Source organism: Tiliqua scincoides, chromosome 2 (assembly GCF_035046505.1).
Source record: "Tiliqua scincoides isolate rTilSci1 chromosome 2, rTilSci1.hap2, whole genome shotgun sequence".
In the NCBI taxonomy this organism is placed as follows: Eukaryota; Metazoa; Chordata; class Lepidosauria; order Squamata; family Scincidae; genus Tiliqua; species Tiliqua scincoides.
Window position 1 is genome coordinate 167,151,753 of NC_089822.1, and position 16,575 is coordinate 167,168,327.

At 45.9% G+C, this 16,575-nt stretch overlaps 2 protein-coding genes across 2 annotated transcripts in view; one reads left to right on the forward strand and one right to left on the reverse strand.

The window, feature by feature from the left end:
* Positions 1-12,502, reverse strand: part of TECR (trans-2,3-enoyl-CoA reductase) — a 47,903-nt gene extending 35,401 nt beyond the window's left edge. Inside the window, exon 1 of the mRNA XM_066613608.1 lies at positions 12,413-12,502. Within this exon, the coding sequence (XP_066469705.1) occupies positions 12,413-12,427 (15 nt within the window). The 5' untranslated portion in view covers positions 12,428-12,502. The remainder of the gene's footprint in view (positions 1-12,412) is intronic.
* The window catches only part of DNAJB1 (DnaJ heat shock protein family (Hsp40) member B1), a 68,848-nt gene that overhangs the window by 8,555 nt on the left and 43,718 nt on the right, over positions 1-16,575 (forward strand). The gene's annotated exons all lie outside the window — the stretch shown is intronic.

The following is a 16,575-nucleotide window of genomic DNA, read 5'->3' on the forward strand; positions in this document are numbered from 1 at the left end:
CTGGTCAGTGACCCAACAACCCTTTCTTAAGTTCAACACCCCTTAACAGCAGACTGTCTAAGGCAGCAATTTTTGATCAGCATGCTGTGGTACATTGGTGTGTCACGCATGGTCCGTAGGTATGCTGCAGGAGTTTAGAAGAGAGTCATTTATTAGTAAGGTCACTGGGGGATGTGAGCTCCCAACCAGCAGTGCCATGTCTATTGTCCAGAAACCAATGGTTGTCTTGACAATTTTAGTGCCTTGTAAGTGCACCGTGAGACAAAGAAGGTTGGAAATTACTGTTCTAAGGGCTTGGATTGATTCAAAAGTGGAATGTATTAAGGCAGTGGTTCTGAAACTATTGCGTTGCGACCCACCAGTTCATGTAAAGCATCCCTGTCCTTTGTGCCCACATTTTTTCCAATGTTCTAAGCATTGGAGAGCACTGTGGAAGGTTGAGCAAGGTTCCCCTCACCTCCTGCAATGTCTTTCAGACTTCAGAGTCTGCATTAGGGAGTCAATAACTTCACATTCATGCTGCATTCATATAACTTGACATGAATATTTCCCCCCAATCCACCAAGTATGAAATAACCTCAGTGTCCATACTTATGTATAGTGTTCTTCAACCTTGGGGTGGTGACCCCCAATGGGGTCACAAAGTCTCATTTGTGGGGTCGCAGCAACTTATGGAAATGAAAAGAATTGAAGACCATTGAACAAGACCTCCACCTAGTAAAGGGGAAGGCATCTGGTGCATCCCTTCAAGTACCAGAAGACTGTGTCCCAGACCTGTTCAGGATCTTAGTAATTGTGCTAAAACAGCTTTTGCTAGTGTCAGGTTTCATGGTAACTTTTTCTCCTCTCTCTAATAAGAATATTTGGTTACAATGAACAGTGTTGGGAGGACGTTATAGGGGTGGGGAGTGGGCAGTGAAGGGGCAGGGAGTGGGAGGATTGGGTCCCGGGCGGGGTGTGGGATTGACCATGGGTCCCCAGTATCATACTTTATTTGGGTCATGGCACAAAAAAGATTGAAGAGCACTGCTTGTAAGTAATTGTAGACAAGCAGGAAGTAGGCAATTTATTTTAAATATACCTACTTTTCTCTACCACTTTCAACCATTTGTACATAAATCAAGGGGGGGGAATTAGAATATTTATCAATATCAGAAAATGCAAATGTGGTACCAAATCATGATGAAAGAAAACATTAACTATAGAAACAAGGCATTTTATTTCTCTTATCACCTACGTTTGAGCATGCAAAAATTGCAACAGCTTTTTTTTTCTTTTAAGCAGCCATGCTCTCTAAAAATATACTAATCAAAGGGGAAAAATATGTCTTAGTAGGCAAAGCATGGTCGATGATTGCGCTCCCTCCAAGTCTTCATATATTTCTCAACACTGAGCATATCAGGCTTATTGCTTCATATTTTTACACAGCCTCAAGATACATGAACTTTGGGCTCCATGCAACACTCTATATTCCCTCCCACAAATGGCTAACTACAGCTTAGACTGGGAAAATGGCATAGTAAAACATCTTCTCCTCCAGCATTGATGCACCATAAAACTCTAGATGGATATGCACAGGGCTGCCTAACATTTGTAATGCCCGAAACCCATTCTAATGACTACCCTTTAGTGCTCAAATACAGTTGCTTAGGGTTGATCTAGTACTTCTTTTAACCCATTTTTGCCCGGCCACCAGGTGTACACATTTGGTCCCTGTTTTGTATATGCAACATTGGGCAGAAATGACTTAGGTTGGAAGTCCAGAGGGCAGAGAAAAAAAATCCTGTGTATAAGCCACTTCCCAACATTCTCTCACACTGTTGCATGACCAAGAAACAGAACCCAGGAGTAAGCTTGATTCTCAGGGGCTAGAGTCCATTGTGGGGTTAGCTCACAAACCAGTGATGTTCCCAAGTGCTCCTCTTTACTTTCTCCTGGACATGCGATGTCATTCATGCCTACTGGGAAAGTGAAGTAATGCATTTGGGAATAATGTTTTAATGAAGGCCACAATCACCCTTCATTCCTTGCTGATAAGAATCCCACAGGTCTTCCCCTCAATGTGTAAGCCACATGCCATCATAATGACAGCCTTTAGTGAGAAGTGAATCCTTTAGGTTTCGTGATTTCCAAAATTCCAGTCCAAAGGATACTTTTTGCTTTTGCTCATAGAAATATTGCATTTTCATTTTTTTACTATATAGATGGAAGGTCAGAAATTGGATGCTTAGATCCCCACATATGGAACAAGTTTTGTAGCTTGATTATAGCTGACTAATTTGCTAATTTTTGCTTTTTGGTTTGTTTCTGTAGTATGTTTTTTTTTCCTGCTCATAGACTAGGGAAAGAAAGTTAGTGGCTGTATAACATGAAGGTTGTACAAAGCTATGGAATAATCAGCTAAGACATCATCTAAATACTAGGATTCCATTTAGAAACAAGAAAGGTCTGAGCACTGAGCATTTAACTGAGTCTTCCTCTGCAGTTGAAAAGGTTAGAAATTGGATTCTCTTGAAACGCAAGCATAGGATTCAGTGTCTGTTACAAAAGATTCTATATAGTCCATTCTTACTATGATCAAAACCATAAATATGTCTTGATGCTCCATTTTAACAAAGTCATAAAGGAGCCCTGTCTCTTTATGTTCTTAGTATTCAGCTGCGGTGCACAAGTTGAGAATCCAGAGAGAAAAAAATAAGCAGAGGCTAATTTGAACTAGTCACATTTGCTTGGCTGCCAACTGGAGAAGGCTCATAAAGGGTAGTGGTCTAGTTGGGCAACTGGGTATATAACAAAACAAAGTGAAAACCCATGTGCACTGTTACTAGAAAGCTGTAGTAAGATTGAAACGTCTTCTTGATCCAGATGTTAATGTCAGTTACCATATTTTTTAATCAGTTTCTGTGATATGAAATGCGTATACAAGGTCAAATTGGACTCCATGCTTATATTAATTGCCTTTTCTTGATGTAACAGTTATTGTACAATCTTCAAAATACTGACCACTCCCTTGTTGCTCCACATTGGGGCTTAGTTTGTCGAAAGGCGAAAGCAAATGCTATCTTTTCCATCAGCTGGGGTAGATCAACATGTACCTCAACATGTATTTTATCCTGGTTGAAAGCTTCCGGCTGAAGGTTTTCTGGACTAATTCCCTGGGTCTTTTTCTCCTCTGATTCTCAAACTGGATCTATAGGCCCAAATCCTAACCAAATTTCCAGTGCTGACATAGCTGTGCCAATGGGGCATGTGCTGCATCCTGCAGTTGGGTGGCACTCATGAAGGCCTCCTCAAAGTAAGGGAATGTTTGTTCCTTTACCTCAGAGCTGCATTGCCCTTAAGTCAGTGCTGGAAAGTGGGTTAGGATTGCGCCCTTAGTGCGACATGGTTGTTGTCGTCAAACCTGATTTATTCAGACCTAAGTCATAATCCTGGATAAATTGGATTAATAATGGAACTAAGTCTTCAGTGCCAGGCATAAGCAAGCACATGAGGGTGGCCAGGCAAATGCACAGCAAGAGTTTTCTATACATTCCACTCTGAAGAAGCTCTTTTGTCTCCTTTCCCCAAACCATGAGCCCACAAAGAACAATTGTCTGCTGTGAACAGAAAGAACACCACCCCTTACAACTCACAGATGCCCCCCATGAGAAATTTTCCTATTGGTAGAACAAGCTGAAATAAGAAAAACTGGTTCATAAAAGACTCAAATTGAAGCTGGCAACAGGAATAAAATGATAATGTGATGGCAAATGCTGAACTTCTCTTCCTTGTCCAGAATTATTAGATATGCTCTTGTTGCTAACTAGAAATAGAAGGGTTGATTTTTTTTTTCCCTGAGCATCCTGGAGTTTCTCCATTCCAATGGAGTGTCCGCTCCATTCCAGAAACATACTGAAGATCAAGACAGAAGGCAGTATTACGTACCCTTCTGCTCAATATTCAGGCAGGAGAATTTACCATACTGAATAACTGAGAAACTGCTGAGCTGGTCAGTCAAGCAGTACATATAGCCAATCTTAGTAGCGTTGCACTGCTAGGCATATATCCGTTTACAGGACAGGTGCAAAGGCTGGTCTGACCTCATGGCAGAAGAGACAGACTTGGCTGCTCAGGTCATTCCCCAGACTGTAGCAGGGCACTTCCCTGCTTGTTTCACAAGTTTCAAATCCTCAGCACTGTCAAGCAACATAGGAAGAAAATTAAAATCAGGCATTCTCCATAGCACTTTTTTAAACTTGCAAAGGATTTAAGTCAATTTTGAACAATCTGACTGTCTCCTTGACACAAGCTTAGAACTGGGGATCAGACTTAAAGAGGGTCATATGGATACAGAGGTACATTTAGTATGAATGCTACACTTCAAACTTGCTTTATAAACCAGATCCATATTCTGTAAATCACTGTCCTAAAAAACTTTCCATTTTCAGAGAATGCTTTCCACATTGACTCATCTGCTGAACAACTCCTACATAGCTATCATGGAAACCAACATGTTGTAGCAGACTCTATGTTCTTCTAGGCACATACCCTATTTATTCAGGATAGGCCAGGTCTACGGAGCACTCCCATTAGCTCACAGGTACATGACCCAACACACTCAATTCTTATAATTGTACAGTTCATGAGAATATTGGTTGTGGTGGAAAAGCCGTACTTCAGAAATCTGGTCTACTAGTAAAGATCATCTCATTCACTCAGAATAGTAAATGAACTCCAAAACACTGTTTTAAAAGTTATAGGATTATGGCAGTGCTAGGGCCCGAAACATTACTGATTCCTACAGCAACAAATTCCCACATAGCAAAGAAAAATCCCAGAGTGTAGATAGACTAACTACACAAGGGCTTAAAGCAGCGGTTTTCAAACTCTCAGGGAGAGTCTGAACCACAGTAAGTCTTGGTGGGGGCAGGGGGAAGGCAATGACGCGAATCCCAGGAGCTAAGGGGGGATGCAGGGACTGGGATGCACTCAGCAGTTCCTACAGCAGCCATCCTGGGGTGCGGGGAGCCCTGCACAAGCATCTGCAGGGCTCCCCAGCTGGTCAAAAGGGAAAGTGGAGTGACTGCACTTCACTTCTGCAAAACTGGAAGTGGCATGTGATCGCTCCACTTTCACTTCTGATGAGCTGGAGAGCCCTGCAGACGCTCACGCAGGGCCCCCCACACCCCGGGAAGGCTGCTGCAGGGACTGGTAAGTGCATCCCAGTCCCTGCAGCACCCTTTAGCAACATGATCCTGGGAATCCTGTCGCTGCTTCCTCCTTGCCTCCTCGCTGCCCCCGCCCCTTAAGGGGCCAGAGGCATAGGCCTTCAGGCTGGGGCGTTGCAATGTCCCAGTTTGAAAACCACTGGCTTAAAGGTTTCTTAGATCACATCAGATTACTAAAATCCTCAGAACAAGCCCAAATGTCTGGTGGTAGGTTCTATTCCTTGATCTCCATAAACTAGCTAGGAATCCAGTCACAACTTCTACTGCTTATAGAAAATTAACATCGAAACAGTGAGCCCTATTAGTTTTCTCAGCAAAGTTAAAAGAATGAAATAGACATCAAAGCCAGTTCTTTTCTCTTTACCCCCTCCCCCAGCCAAACATTTCATGTCTAAAGAGGTCAGGTCAGGTCAGGTCAGTTCTTTACACTCCTAAGCAATGAAAATACGCAAGTACTTATGGGTTTAGCCAGACAATTCGCCTCTTAGTGGAGCCTGAGCAGTACTTTTCAGACAGAAAGCAAGCAAGCAACCCAAACCTGCTCTAATGAAAGTGATCAGTTCTGCTCTCTTCACAACTGCCTCAATAAGAAATTGCATCATCACATAGTTGCATGCAGGTAAAGGGCACGGCAATCATATCATCTGCCCTACACACCATGTCTTTCTGCTGTAATGAAAGTAATATCATTAGAGCAAGTTCTCTCTGCTCTAATGAAAGTAATCAGCTTTGCTCTCTTCACTACTGCCTCAGTAATAAATTGCACCACCACACAGTTGCATGCAGGCAAAGGGCAGGACAACCATATCATCTGTCTGACACATTATTTCGAAAGAATTGATTGCAAGAGTTTACAATTAGGTTGTTTGGAAATTTTCAAACATAGAAGTGTCCAGGTTGGAACAGACCTATGGTCCACCTAGCCCAACAATTGGTCTCTAAGAGTTGATGACAATCAATAATACAGAAAAACCTCAACCAGACAGTTAGAAAAACGACTTTCTGAGATGGTCTTTTATTTAACTCCAGTCCCGATAACTTACAAATACTTTCCACAGAACAACATGCTATCCCTCAGGTTCTTTCAATGTCACTAAATTCTTAACCGCAACACAGGTATAAATGCAGCAAATTCTTGCAGACGTCTTATACCAATGCCATTTTCTACTTCAAGAAGAAAATGCAAGCCTTTTAAGCAATATTATCCATCCTCATCAGCAGCCTGAATTAGGATGATCAGATACTACAGCAAATTGTAACCCCTCCCATACCTACAATTATCAGTAGTGGCCAGAAGCCAGACATATGCTTATGAGATGTCTCACACAAAGGCCTGTTTTAAAAAATACCACACTACACACACAACTTCCAGGTCAGTTTATATTCCTATATTCCTTCTGACCATCATGCCTGCAAAATCCTTGTTAATATTACTGGATGGGAAAGATCCTCTCACATTCACTCACTAGTTCGCTTGCAAAACCCAGTCACCTGATATGAATATCTACTCAACATCTGCAAAACTATGCAACCCATGCTTGCAGCAATCCATTTTATTTAGGCAAAAATAAACTGAGCAAGTCATGCAACCTCTTTTATTACTTTAACTGAGATGTAGATAACAAGGCCAAAAAGTTATGTATCAAGGCAGGCTTGCACACTGAGAATGATAAGGATGAGTTGCACATTGAGAAGAATAAGGATAAGGATTACTCTTTGGTAATCAAAACGTGTGTGTGTGCCAACAAAAAAGAACATCCAGTAATAACAAAAGAGCAAAAAAAAAGCATCTCTGTTTTGAGGGAATATACGTAGCTTTTTCCAGCTACTATATCAAAACGATACGCATTGTAAAAGCATGCCCCCATATCTGCAAGGGAGCCATTCCATGGACTCCCTGCAGATACAGAAACAGCAGATACAGGGACATCCCCCCATGCACACGAACCCATTAATGCGTTTTTAAAGCTTACTAGGGAAAAATTATTCTTGCTTTAAAAAAGCGCTATAACCCTACAAGCTTATAGAGCAGGGGTGCCCAAACCCCGGCCCGGGGGCCACTTGTGGCCCTCGAGGCCTCTCAATGCGGCCCTCAGGGAGCCCCCAGTCTCTAATGAGCCACTGGCCCTCCTGAGATTTGTTGGAGCCCACACTGGCCCGATGCAACTGCTCTCAGCATGACGGCCAACTGTTCGACCTTTCGCATGAGCTGTGGCATGAGGGCTCCCTCCATTGCTTGCTGTTTCACATCTGTGATGCAGCAGTGGCAGCAAAGGAAAGGCAAGCCTTGCTTTGTGCAAGGCCTTTTATAGGTCTTGAGCTATTGTAAGACCTTCATTCATTCATATAAGTTCATCTTTAATATATTCATTTATGTAAACTTATGTAAATTTATTCAAATTTTAAATGTAAATTAATTCTTTTTTCCCCCTGGCCCCCGACACAGTGTCAGAGAGACGATGTGGCCCTCCTGCCAAAAACTTTGGACACCCCTGTTATAGAGCCTTGGAGGTTGCCGCCTGGCAGCCAGAACACTTGAAAAAATTCAAAGGAGGTCAACAGGAAACTCTTAAGTTTGCTTCCTGTTGACCTTCTTTGAGTTTTTTCAAGTGTTCTGGCTGCCAAGGGGCAACCTTTAAGGCTCTGTAAGCCTGTACGATTACATCACTCTGTTTAAGCAAAGAAGAACTTCACCTGGTAAGCTTTAAAAACATGTTAATGGACAGGCAGGGGAGTGGGGGGGCTCCCATATCTGCAGATAACTAAAACAGTGGATATGGGATCCAAAAATAAGGGAGCCTGTCTCTACACTTATTGACACTGAACTACATGTGCCCATGTGCCATTTGGCAGACCATTCATCCAGTTTGGAGAGATTCATTTGGAGCACATCACAATTCACTTTGGTTTTTATGACCCTGAACAGCTTGGTGTTATCAGCAAACTTGGACACTTGGCCACCTCGCCGTTTACTCCCAACAACAGATCATATACGAATAAGTTAAAAAGCACCAGTCTGCCACTGTTAAATTTTTCCATTTATTCCTACTCTCCACTTCCTGTTTTTTAACCAGTCACCCACCCATAAAACGGTCTGTCCTCTTATTCCATGACTGCCAAGTTTACTCAAAAGCGTTTGGAGAGAGGCCTTGTCAAAAGCATTTTTAAATATATCATATCAACAGAATTGCTTCTATCCACATGTTTATTGACAGTCTCAGAGAACTCGAGATAGAATTTTAGTGAGATAGGTCTTACCCCTGCAAAACCAATGCTCATTTCTCTTCTATATGCTTCATAATTTACCTTTATTATTGTTCTGAGATTTCCTGGAACTCTTCATAAATACTGGTATTCACTGCCTACCTTCCAGTTCTCGGGCACAGAGACTGAGTTAAGGAATAAATTACTTATTTTTGTTAGGAAAACAGCACACTTGAGTTCCTTAAAAATTCTTGGGTGAATGACATCTGGACTCAGCAATTTGTTAATTTTTCATTTGTAAATATACTCTTAAAGCGTCTGCCACTTCTATTTGACTCAGGGTCCAATACTATCCAACCTTACAAGTATTTATATACCGCCTTTCTTGGTCTTTATTCAAGACTTTATTCAAGGCAGTTTACATAGGCAGGCTATTTAAATCCCCATAGGGATTTTTACAATTGAAAGAATGTTCTATCTTTCAAGAACCACAACATTCAGATGTTTCTTTCTGATCTGGTTTCACATTCTGGCCTCCATCCTCCCATGCTCAGAGCAGATGGAATAACTCGGCTCAGCTTGTCAGCTGCTTCAAGGTCGCACGGTGCCGGTGGCCTCGAACCGGCGACCTTGTGGATGTTATCTTCAGGCAAATGGAGGCTCTACCCTCTAGACCAGACCTCCTGCCCTTAAGCACTGATGCAGCTGTGTTAAAGGGGCCTGCACTGCATCTAGTCAGTGGCTGGGAGGACAGCAATCACAGAGGCCTCCTCAAGATAAAGGAATTTGTTCCCTTACCTTGGGGTAGTACTGCAGCTACATCAGTGCTGGAAAGTTGATTAGGATTGGACTCTCAGTCCTTCAGACTTTCTTCCTGAGAAGGTCAGGTTAGACACAGGTATCTGTACTACATCTTCTATAGGGTAGACAGGTGCAAATAGTTTGTACAGTTCCTCTGCAATCTCCATATCTCTGGTAGGTTTCCTTCTAATAAATTTGAAGATGGTTTCATTGTCTTGATCATGCTCCTTATCATCATAAGCCATATGCTCCATTTTAGCCATATGCTCCATATATCATGGAGGGGTACATCCCTCATTATTACTAGTTCATATTTCTTTTGCCAAAGTTTGTGTTCCTTTTTGCTCTTCTCATTTGGGCAAGACTTTCACTTTCTCAGTGAAACCTTCTTGCCTTTCATAGTTCCCTTGACTCTACTTGTGAGATGTGCAGGCATCCTCTTGGACATGATGGGGCCTTTTCCTACTTAATAGTATATATTCTCATTGAACTTCTGCTACCTCATGTACTACAGTTGCATTCAGACTTTTGCACGATGCCCACCATGCAAAAGATCACGAGTCTAGAATCACCTCCCCTCTTATCAGATCCAACTATTCAAGGGCAATATCACTGACTATAACTAGTCATTGTATCTCCTGTTCAGGTCATGACCATTAGTTTACGCAGTCATTGTGAGGGTAACCAAAGTCACCCATTACTACAACATTTTCTCCTTTGGATACCTCCCTCACTTCTTTCTCCAAGTCAAGATCACTCTCAGAATTTTGACTAGAAGGGTTATAGCACCCGGGTTATAGCAAAGGGTTATAGCACCCGGCATCACCTGGCAGGACAAAGTTCCAAACAACACAGTCCTGGAACGTGCTGGAATCCCTAGCATGTATTCACTGCTGAAACAGAGACGCCTGCGTTGGCTTGGTCATGTCGTGAGAATGGATGATGGCCGGATCCCAAAGGATCTCCTCTATGGAGAACTCGTGCAAGGAAAGCGCCCTACAGGTAGACCACAGCTGCGATACAAGGACATCTGCAAGAGGGATCTGAAGGCCTTAGGGATGGACCTCAACAAGTGGGAAACCCTGGCCTCTGAGCGGCCCGCTTGGAGGCAGGCTGTGCAGCATGGCCTTTCCCAGTTTGAAGAGACACTTTGCCAACAGTCTGAGGCAAAGAGGCAAAGAAGGAAGGCCCATAGCCAGGGAGACAGACCAGGGACAGACTGCACTTGCTCCCGGTGTGGAAGGGATTGTCACTCCCGGATTGGCCTTTTCAGCCACACTAGACGCTGTGCCAGAACCACCTTTCAGAGCGCGATACCATAGTCTTTCGAGACTGAAGGTTGCCAATACAATATACAATACAATATAACAGTATGATCTGGGCTTGGTATTTTTACTCACCACAATTCTGTGGAAGAGTCTGGTCCCGCAAAGTTTTCTAGTTTGTTGAATTCTATAACCTTTTTGACATATAGACTATACCATTCCCCATACACCTCCCCTGTCCTTTCCATGGAAAGGATCTAAATTCAAAATAGGAATATGTACATACTAGACAAACATAGCCTGGCAGGACATGCAAGCTTTTGAGCTTCAGAGAATCTTTCATCAATCAAATGAAAGCTAACTAAGGACATGAAGGAATCAGCCCAAACTGATCAGCCACTTGAAATGGCAACAGGTTTGCCACCTGCTCACCCCCAAATTCAACCCCCCTGCCAATGTGTATACCAGCAGCCCCCCACTACAGCCAAGGCACATGTGCATGCATGTGCATGCACACAACACACACAATCACTATTCTCCTTCCCCACAGCATCTTGTAAGCACCAGGCTGGGAGGATCCTGTTTCTCCCCACCTGACCACCACAGAAAGAGAGGAAGGGTAGTAAACAGGAAAATGACTGCAGTGGTAGCAAAGCCCCAGGAAGAGGTACAATGCCCCTCCAGCCAGTTTGTTGCCTCCCCCTACTTGCTGCTCAAGGAAGCTCAACAATGGGCCACCTGACTTCCTTGCTTCAGGCAGCAGGTTTGGGGAAGGCAGCAAGCTAGCAGGGCATGCCCCACAACCTGCACTTGCTCACCACCCATACCAGACCACCACTTGTCTGGCTACTCCATCCAACTACTCCAGTGGTTCCCAAAATTTTTTCACTTGGCAGCCTATTTCCATACATTTTACCCCTCATATTAACAAAACGTTTGTAATTAACATTAATAATACAAGGCCTCATTTCCTACATACGAGAACCTACACTTCATGTATTCATCACCATACTTTCTCTTTTTACCTGTTTGAAGAACTGAACACTGTGCCTTTTTACTGTTTTGCACCAGACATGTCCTGAGAGATTCTTGGTGACCTGCCACTTCCTGCATTACTGTGCTGGTTTTCAATCACCGGTTCATACACGAATTGATGACCAAAAACTGGGTATTGGTGGGGCTTTTGCAGCCACCCAGCTACCTTCCTTCCTGCCTTGCTGGTTCTGCTCTCTGGGGTACTACCTGCCTTTTTCCACCAATACTTTTGCAAGTACCCCAAAGGTCCTGTCAAGGGGCGCACGTACTCCAAGTTTGGAACCGCTGAGCTACTCCATCCTTTTCTTGCAGCCATGATCTTGTTTTCAGAGCGTCTGAGAAGATAACTGCTGCCTTTTCTCCCCACTTGCAAAGTGGCTGAGTGGGGAGGAGCAGGACCCTCTCAGCCCAGAAGTTCACAGAAAAGCATGGAGGACGCAAAGATGGGGCCCTGTGCACACAGTGGCTGGCACAGACTGCTGTGCACAAGCCCTGCCAAAGGAGGCAGCAGAATCAGCCAGGCGACGGGCAGAGGATCAGCTGGGACCACCCCTGGTCCAGCCACCCTCATGACTAGCTCGCCCCTTCTCCAGAGGACGAAGGTAGCGTGGCTGAGGATATGGCACGCACCGTCCACAGGAAGGCACCCCCAACAGCCCAGTGCATGCACCTGCTCTCCACAGGCACGTGCACGCCTTCACTCTCCCGCCGGAGCACAAACGCTTGCGCATGCGCTGCCCGCGAGCGCCAGCCCCACGCGTGCGTGCTGCCCACCACCTCTCCTTAGATGGGACCGCGAGGAGCTGGGTCTCCCGCGGGGCAAGAACTGGCGCGCTTCTCCTCTAGACCACCATTTCAGGCCTCCTACGTCCCGCCTGTCCTCCCTCGCTCGCTCACCTCATAGTACTTCATGGCTCCGCGCTTCCCTGTCGGCTGCCGCTACCCTCGCCGAGCACCCTTTCCCCTCACGCGACACCCGAACCTCATTGACAGGAGGAGTGGTTTGAGGAACGAGACGGCGAATCACAGCAATCCGGTCTCAGGCGCCTAACCAATCGGAAGACTCGAAGCGTCCCACATGCCTCAATGCCCGCCCCAAGCGTCCCTATGGAAACCCGTAGCGCGTGACAAAGTTCGATCCAATCAACAGGCGGGGGCGTAGTCGGAGTGGCGAGCCGTTAATGGCCGAGAGGAGAGGGCGCGCGCCCAGCAACGTGGTGGTGGGCGGGACTCCTACTCAGAAGTCAGCCAGCCAGTGCCCTTTGGGAGAACGGAGCCTCCTTTGGGAGAACGGAGGGCGTCGAGGGAGGGGCGCCGCCAGTGGCTCTGTGTGCCTCGGGGTGCCTGCTTACCTCGTCGGACACAGCCTGAAGGTGCCTCGTGTGTGCTCTCCCAGGACTGAGCGTGCAAGAGGCAGCCCTCTCGGCGGGGTGGGCCCTGCAGCCAGTGCCTGACCTGGTCGCCCCCGACTCCACCCGCTCTCCCAGATCTTCTCTTGACCATCAGGTACTGCAAGTTGAGTCCACAACACTAATGAACGTTATTTATTCACGGCCAGGTTGCTCTCAAGTCATGTCAAAGGGCCCAGTCCTGTCCAATTTTCCAGTACTAGTGTAGCCACAGTGCAGCCCCAAGGTAAGGAAACAAACGTTCCCTTGCTGTAAGGAGCCCTTTGGGACTGCGTCCCACCACAGGATTCAGCGCATGCCCCATCGGCAGGGCTGCACCAGCACTGGAAGACTGGATAGGATTGGGCCCTAGGTTTCTTCTTCTGAGCCTGGAATGAACACACACACAGAGAGAAATTAGTAACATACAGGTGGGACCTGTATCCACTGATTTGTCTCACCACTGATACAGAGGTCCGCCTTTAAATGCCTTGTAACAAGGAAAAAATCACCAAAATCCAATTTCCCACCTTCACACTGTTAAATAATTATATTCCACTAGATTCTATTATTCACTCAATCTCTTGAATGCAGTATAGCATCAGTACCAATGCATTCTGGGGTGGCAATGTAGGAGCAAGAAATCGGGAAGTGATTTGGTATCCACTGATTTTTTTCCAGAACAGAACCCCAGTGGATAATAAGGCATGACCTATAATTGGTGATGGTGGCCTCTTTAAATCATAAGAGTTGCCAATCAAAACGCATTCAGTCCTCCAGGCTGGTTCTGAGAGGGGGGTTTGCGACGGATGTGAGGACCGCATGGTGACTTGCCTGCCTGGTGCGAAGGTTGCGGACATCACTTCTCGTCTAGACAGGCTAGTAGACAGTGCTGGGGGAGAGGTAGCGGCTGTGGTGCATGTCGGCACCAACGACGTGGGCAAGTGTAGCTGGGAGGTCCTGGAGGCCAAATTTAGGCTTTTAGGCAGGAAGCTGAAAGCCAGGACCTCAAAGGTAGCGTTCTCTGAAGTGCTACCTGTTCCACGCGCAGGGCCAGCTAGGCAGGCGGAGATCAGGGGTCTCAATGCGTGGATGAGACGGTGGTGTAGGGAGGAGGGGTTTAGATTCGTTAGGCACTGGGGAACGTTTTGGGACAAGCGGGGCCTGTACAAGAGGGACGGGCTCCATTTGAACCAGAATGGAACCAGACTGCTGGCGCATAACATTAAAAAGGTGGCAGAGCAGCTTTTAAACTGATCCCTGGGGGAAGGCCGACAGGAGCCGAGGGGCATCCGGTTCGGGACTCCTCATCCCTATGGGATGAGGATGGGGAGGTTAGAGAACAACAAGACAAAGGCAGGGTAGGAGAAGAAATTGGGAAAGGTAGGGTGATGGGATGTGATAGACGGTTTGGCACAATGAGAGGATGCAGGGACAAAGGAGCAAATAAGCAGCCCATCCTGGGGCATTCCGTGTATAAATGCTTTTATGCAAATGCCCGAAGTCTACAAGCAAAGGTGGGAGAACTGGAATGTCTGGTGACAAGGGAAAACATTGACATAGTGGGCATAACGGAAACCTGGTGGAATGCGGAGAATCAGTGGGATACCGCAATCCCGGGCTATAAACTCTACAGGAGGGACAGGCAGGGGCGTGTTGGAGGTGGGGTGGCCCTTTATGTTAAGGAAGGGATAGAATCCAGCAAAGTAGAGATTGAAGGTGGGTCCGACTCCACCGTAGAATCTCTGTGGGTTAAATTACCAGGCTTGTGCAGCGATGTAATACTGGGGGCGTGCTATTGTCCTCCAGACCAGAAATCTGATGGGGACCTTGAAATGAGGAAACAGATCAGGGAGGTGACAAGGAAGGACAGGGTTGTAATCATGGGGGACTTCAATTATCCTCATATTGACTGGGTCAATTTGTGTTCTGGTCACGATAAGGAAACCGGATTTCTTGACGTGCTAAATGACTGTGGCTTAGATCAGCTAGTCACGGAGCCCACCAGAGGACAGGTGACTCTGGATTTAATTTTGTGCGGTACGCAGGACCTGGTTAGAGATGTAAACGTTACTGAGCCATTGGGGAACAGTGATCATGCTGCGATCCGTTTTGATGTGCACGTTGGGGGAAGAATACCAGGCAAATCTCTAACAAAAACCCTTGACTTCCGACGGGCGGACTTCCCTCAAATGAGGAGGCTGGTTAGAAGGAGGTTGAAAGGGAGGGTAAAAAGAGTCCAGTCTCTCCAGAGTGCATGGAGGCTGCTTAAAACAACAGTAATAGAGGCCCAGCAGAGGTGTATACCGCAAAGAAAGAAGGGTTCCACTAAATCCAGGAGAGTGCCCGCATGGCTAACCAGCCAAGTTAGAGAGGCTGTGAAGGGCAAGGAAGCTTCCTTCCGTAAATGGAAGTCTTGCCCTAATGAAGAGAATAAAAAGGAACGTAAACTGTGGCAAAAGAAATGTAAGAAGGTGATAGGGGAGGCCAAGCGAGACTATGAGGAACGCATGGCCGGCAACATTAAGGGGAATAATAAAAGCTTCTTCAAATATGTTAGAAGCAGGAAACCCGCCAGAGAAGCGGTTGGCCCTCTGGATGGTGAGGGAGGGAAAGGGGAGATAAAAGGAGACTTAGAGATGGCAGAGAAATTAAATGAGTTCTTTGCATCTGTCTTCACGGCAGAAGACCTCGGGCAGATACCGCTGCCCGAACGGCCCCTCCTGACCGAGGAGTTAAGTCAGATAGAGGTTAAAAGAGAAGATGTTTCAGACCTCATTGATAAATTAAAGATCAATAAGTCACCGGGCCCTGATGGCATACACCCAAGGGTTATTAAGGAATTGAAGAATGAAGTTGCAGATCTCTTGACTAAGGTATGCAACTTGTCCCTCAAAACGGCCACGGTACCAGAAGATTGGAGGATAGCAAATGTCACGCCTATTTTTAAAAAGGGAAAGAGGGGGGACCCGGGAAACTATAGGCCGGTCAGCCTAACATCCATACCGGGTAAGATGGTGGAATGCCTCATCAAAGATAGGATCTCAAAACACATAGACGAACAGGCCTTGCTGAGGGAGAGTCAGCATGGCTTCTGTAAGGGTAAGTCTTGCCTCACAAACCTTATAGAATTCTTTGAAAAGGTCAACAGGCATGTGGATGCGGGAGAACCCGTGGACATTATATATCTGGACTTTCAGAAGGCGTTTGACACGGTCCCTCACCAAAGGCTACTGAAAAAACTCCACAGTCAGGGAATTAGAGGACAGGTCCTCTCGTGGATTGAGAACTGGTTGGAGGCCAGGAAGCAGAGAGTGGGTGTCAATGGGCAATTTTCACAATGGAGAGAGGTGAAAAGCGGTGTGCCCCAAGGATCTGTCCTGGGACCGGTGCTTTTCAACCTCTTCATAAATGACCTGGAGACAGGGTTGAGCAGTGAAGTGGCTAAGTTTGCAGACGACACCAAACTTTTCCGAGTGGTGAAGACCAGAAGTGATTGTGAGGAGCTCCAGAAGGATCTCTCCAGACTGGCAGAATGGGCAGCAAAATGGCAGATGCGCTTCAATGTCAGTAAGTGTAAAGTCATGCACATTGGGGCAAAAAATCAAAACTTTAGATATAGGCTGATGGGTTCTGAGCTGTCTGTGACAGATCAGGAGAGAGATCTTGGGG